The following is a 6,000-nucleotide window of genomic DNA, read 5'->3' as shown; positions in this document are numbered from 1 at the left end:
CTAATTATAATTTATTTATTGTAATAACATCAACAAAATTAGATTAAGAAAAGAAAAAGTCATCTCCACTCCAAGCTATCAAAAAGACTAAAAAAAAGTCCATAGTTTATTATATCCAATGGTTTTACGAAGCTGGAAAAAAAAGAATATTTTACAACTGGAAAAAAAATATTTGATATATTTTATGCCCCAATGTATTGAAATTATAGTCACTGTTTGTAACATTTGAATCTTTCAAGTATTATTGTGGTATGTGGTACTTTTATATTGGTATTCCATATATTTGACTTGTAGATGTTTTGGATTTTGAAATGATTTAGGTATTAGAAATTAGAAACATATTGCATTCTTTGAAGTCATTGAATTATTCTTGATGAGTTTAAAGATGTTTTAGCGATAACGACAATCTTTATTTAAAAAAAATACAAAAAGGTAATTATAATAATTTTAATTGGAATGGGTATTCGGAATTGATAACGAACCCTGGGAAAGGACCAAATTTCAACCATACTTTTTAAGGATATACAATCACAAAAATTAGCTATAAATTCAGGACCCACCCGTTTACGTTATTTGTTAAACAACTCGCACCCATCTTTGAAAATTTTATAATCTTATCTACCTTATATACAGTTTTAACTTTTACGCAAAATATGCAATTGATAGAGCAACGACTACACAGCCATGTTGTAGACATTGAGTAACAAACAACAACCGGAATAAGTTGACAAGTTTGAACAACCGTTGATATGGTTGACAATGGCACCGCCACCCACCCCGTCGCGATTGACTCACCGCTACTCAACAACTTCGTCGACGGCGTTGTCGACTACAGAGGGCGTCCGGTTCTCAGATCCAAATCCGGTTGCTGGCGATCTGCATATTTCATCATCGGTAACGTCAAGTCTCTCAGCAATATTCTAAAATTAGTAAAAATGTTTCAGCATTTAACGTTTTATGCAGGCGTTGAAGTGGCGGAGAGATTTGCATATTATGGCGTCAGTTCAAATTTAATCACATACTTGACCGGTCCCTTGGGGCAATCGACGGCTACGGCGGCGGAGAATGTCAACGCCTGGTCTGGAACGGCGTCGCTTCTTCCTCTCCTTGGCGCTTTCATTGCTGATGCTTTTCTCGGCCGATACCTAACGATCATCATTGCTTCTCTGCTATATGTTCTGGTTTGCATCTTTTCATCTTTAGTTTGAATCATTCTACACATTCGTCTACCCTGTGCTAAAACTACATCAGCAATTACTACTAGATTAAACAAATTGGAATAAATCATGAATTCGTTTCTCCGTTGATATCACCGGTTATCGAATTTGATGAATTGAATTTTGAGAAATGTAGATCAAAGGATACTAACGAACCAGTGGCTTCCGATGCAAAATAACACCCTAATAACGTAAAAATATATGATTACAATCAACAGGCGCTTGCGTTTCTGGCTCTTTCCACTTTGATTCCTTCCAATTGTGAAACCGCAAATGGTGCCTCACCATGTTTTCCTCAACTCCAAGTCATCCTGTTCTTCATCTCACTATACCTTGTCGCAATTGCCCAAGGTGGCCACAAACCCTGTGTTCTAGCTTTCGGGGCTGACCAATTTGATGCAGACAATCCACAAGAACGCAAAGCCAAAAGCTCATTTTTCAATTGGTGGTATTTTGGATTGTGCGCTGGTCCAGCTGTGGGAATCTTTGTTGTTAGTTACATTCAAGACAATCTTAGCTGGGTTCTCGGATTTGGGATTCCTTGCATCATCATGGTTTTTGCCATCGTCATATTCTTGATTGGAACCGTCACTTATCGATTTGGAGAGAAAACCGAGGAGAAAAGTGCTTTTCTCAGAATTGGCCACGTGTTTGTTAAAGCAGCTAGGAATTGGAACACTACACCTTCAAGAATATCATCGGAAGAGGAAGCTACTGGAATCTTGCCTCATCAAGATTCTCAACAATTCAGGTATGAGTAATTAGAACTCCATATTCTTGAATTCCATGTCGTTTTATTGGGTTCTTAATATCTTTTTCAGATTTCTGGACAAAGCTTTGTTTAAGGGATCAAACGAAGATGGAACTGTTTGTAATATAGATGAAGTGGAAGAAGCAAAGGCAGTTCTTAGACTAGCTCCAATATGGGTTAGTTGTTTAGGGTATGCAATTGTATTTGCTCAAACTACCACCTTATTTACAAAACAAGGCAACACCATGGACAGGTCAATCGGGTCAAATTTCAAGATTCCAGCCGCCACACTACAATCTTTCATCGGTCTCTCGGTTATGATTCTAATTCCCATCTATGACACCATCTTGGTTCCTTTTACACGATCCATTACAAAGAAACCATCAGGTATAACCATGCTTCAGAGAATCGGAATCGGAATCCTCATTTCCATTGTTTCTATGGTGGTTGCAGCCGTTGTTGAGACAAAAAGACTCGAAACTGCTCGTGAGTATGGATTATTAGATGATCCAAATGCAACGATTCCAATGAAGATATGGTGGTTATTACCTCAATATCTGTTGGCTGGAGCTGGTGATGTTTTTGCCATTGTGGGTATGCAAGAATTCTTCTATGACCAAATGCCAAGTGATCTCAAGAGCATGGGCTTAGCGCTTTACCTCAGTATTATAGGGATTGGTAGCTTCTTAAGCAGCTTTCTGATCTCAATTGTTGGGAAGATGACAGGTGGCGATGGTGAAGATGGTTGGATATGTGATAACATGAATGGAGGACATATTGATTATTTTTACTATCTTCTTGCGGGAATTAGTGTGGGGGTGTTTGTGATGTACATATATGTCGCAAGATCTTATGTTTATAATCGAGAAAGAGGCTTGTGATGTTGCTGAATAAGTGGTTTCTGTGAAAAATTATGAAACATGGTGTCATTGTTGTAAATTTGTAATGGTTGTATTGACAATTGGATGTATAATTGTTGTATATGTGTTTCTACTAATGGCAAATTACTTCAGATAAACTTATATTTGAGCTAATCATGAAATCTTAGCAAAGCCAATGGAATTTCTTTCATCCCAAAGTCTCCTGGTTTTATCAAATTGTTAGAACCCTAATTCTATGAACTTTTTTTTTTTAGATTTAAAAATTTAGGACGATATTGGTCAAAATGAAACAAGCAGGATACAAATTGCGATAAATCAAACTTGCCGGTTTTTAGTTTTTAATTTTTAGTATAACAACACATGGGCCAATTTGTATTTTACTACTCTGTATAAAATAATCTGAAATTGAAATCGAGGTCCAAAATGAGGATGCGTTGATAAGCGTGCCACTGAAATGGATGACAACGCCACCACCAGCTACTCCACCGGAGTCCACACTCCGCTGCTCAACAACTTTGTCGACGGCGCTGTTGACTACAGAGGTCGTCCAGCCGTCAGTTCTAAATCCGGTTTATGGCGATCTGCATATTTTGTTATTGGTAACGTTAACCATTCGCCTCCCGAAATCAAAATCGTCGTGAAAAGGTTTTTTCAACTTTTGATGTTTTATGCAGAGAGATTTGCTTACTATGGCGTTAGTTCAAATTTGACCACATACTTGACAGGATCCTTGGGGTTGTCCACGGCAACGGTGGCCGAGAACGTGAACGCATGGACTGGGATGGCATCGCTTCTTACCCTCGTTTGGCGATTTTATTGCTGATGCTTTTCTCGGTCGATTCCTAACAGTTTTATTTGCTTCTCTGCTGTTTGTCATCTTCTCTCTCGCTCTCTCTCTCTTTTTTTGAACGATTTTACCTTGCGAAAGAGTTTTTTGTTTAAACAGTTATGATCAACATGTCTTTGAATGTTGAGATTTGATGCTGATTTCATTCCTAATATTTCCCTAGCATTATCCCTTAAGTTTAGGGATCACCTTTACTTATTTTTGGTTGGTTATCTTTTCCTATTTCCTGTTATGTTTCCTTATTTAAGGCGTTGCATTTCTTCTCTGTAATGAAGGAAACAATATCACGTAATACAAAAACTACATTATGGTCTCTGATATTTATTGAATCCGTGGTCGGGAAGTTGTACTCCTTTCTTTTGGGGTTCTAACCTACAGCGGAATATGACTAAGGTTAGTTAAATTGATTGAACCAAATAATTAAAATCTAATCTGAATATGGTAGAAACACGAAGTGTCATAGAGGATTTCAAGACCAGGAAAGTAATGTAGAACTCCAAATCTTTCATCTCAAAGCAAGAACTTTGAGACTTTTGATACAAATAATACCTTAAGTGTCACTATTGGTGATGATGATATCATCCAAACTGAATGTTGGGTGAGAGGTGGTTGGTGGTGGTTTCATGTAGATTGTAGATTTCTTTAGAAAGCTCATGATTTCTTCAAATATACATATGTACAGATTTAGTTTCTATACTATCGACATGGACATTATGTGCTAACCAAAATATATGTCAACTACTATTATTGTCGATTGCCCTTGTGGTGATATTGCGTGCCATGGAAATCGATGAAAAGGAATTGAATTGTAATGCGGACACAACATCACATCCAAATGTACCTACCATGTAAACAAAATCTTCCAAATCCTTTCTTATACATTTTGAAATCTCTTCATCTCTATGTATAACTCAAAATATACTTTCAACCTATTTTGCAGATTGTATGTACACTCAAATATGATATGCTCCATGCTAATTATGTAATTTGGATTGATTATGATTCATTTTTAGTCACTGAACTTTTCTGAATGTTTTATTTTTGGTCATTGTACTTTTTTTAAACTACCATTGGTGATTGGTCATTGAACTTGTTTATTTTTAGTCATTTTGGTCACTCTAATCAGTGATATATAACATTGTCAAGGTTATAAACTTATAATTAGTCATTAACTTTTCTTGGTGTTTTATTTTAGTCATTATACTTTGTTTAAGCTATCATTGGTCACTAAACTTTTTTATTTTTTCCATTTTAGTCACTCTATTTTTTATTATCATTTATACAAAATTAAAAAAACTATAATTTTTGTTTTTCCAAAAATTTTAGTCACTCCATTCAGAAAAGTTCAGTAACTAAAAATGAACTAAACCTTTTATACTTTGATAAATCTACCCAATTATAACATTGTACTTTCAATTCTTTTCTTGTTGTGGTGACATTGCAAACAAATTGAATAGATTTTTCAAAGTACAACACTGTAATGGGAAGAAATGGAAGGATGATGATGCTATAACAATTAAATCAATGAAAGTATAGTATTGCTATTTATGTCTTGCATTTAACTCTTAAAATTATTTAGTTGACATATACATATTTAAAGTATCCTGGGTTAGACTCAAGAAATAATAATTTAATTTCAAAATTTTGAATTTTTTTGTTTAAGAAAACTACAATTATAGCAATGGGGTTACCTGTTTGAAAAGTAGTCAAACTTCCAAATTCCAGCCGCAACACTTCAATCTTTCATCGGCCCCTCAATCATAATCCTGATTCCAATCTACCAGATCCATCACAAATAAACCATCCAGTATAACCATGCTTCAGTGAATCGGAATTGGAATCGGAATCCTCATTTCCATCGCTTTAACAGTGGTTTCAGCTCTCATTGAGACAAAAAGACTCAAAATTGCCTGTGATCACGGATTACTAGATGATCTGGATGCAACAGTTCCTATGAAGATATGGTGGTTGTTACCTCAATATTTAAGTAATTATTGGCTGGTACTTCTAAGGTTTTACAATTGAAACGCAAAAATTGGATTAAGAAACAAAAGTAACGAAGTAAAGCAAGGTTTCATTGCGACATTTTGTCAAACAACTAGTGAGTACTAAAGTCAGAGAAACTTAGAAACATTTTGCATCTTTTCTATGTGCACTGTGGTCCCTAAATAGAAAATTATGAATTCAAAACGTTTAGACAAAGAAAATTATAACCAACATCCACTTTGAAAAGAAGTTACAAACTTCAATAAATATCAATTAAAACTCTAGTCATTTGGACCACACCATGACATTAGGATATTA

General features: G+C 35.4%; 1 protein-coding gene and 1 pseudogene across 1 annotated transcript; both read left to right on the top strand.

The window, feature by feature from the left end:
* The first annotated feature begins 563 nt into the window (after nt 1-563).
* Nucleotides 564-3,848, top strand: LOC111913510 (protein NRT1/ PTR FAMILY 5.10-like; annotated as a pseudogene).
* On the top strand, nt 3,304-3,848 carry LOC111913513 (uncharacterized). Its single transcript, XM_023909213.2, has 2 exons — nt 3,304-3,494; nt 3,575-3,848. Exons 1-2 carry the CDS (start codon nt 3,304-3,306, stop codon nt 3,693-3,695), a joined length of 312 nt encoding a protein of 103 aa, XP_023764981.1. The 3' UTR covers nt 3,696-3,848.
* Nucleotides 3,849-6,000: the final 2,152 nt, after the last annotated feature.

Source organism: Lactuca sativa, chromosome 1, assembly GCF_002870075.4.
Source record: "Lactuca sativa cultivar Salinas chromosome 1, Lsat_Salinas_v11, whole genome shotgun sequence".
Taxonomy (NCBI): domain Eukaryota; kingdom Viridiplantae; phylum Streptophyta; class Magnoliopsida; order Asterales; family Asteraceae; genus Lactuca; species Lactuca sativa.
Note: the sequence above shows the minus strand (reverse complement) of the source record. Positions and strands in the feature narration are given on the sequence as shown.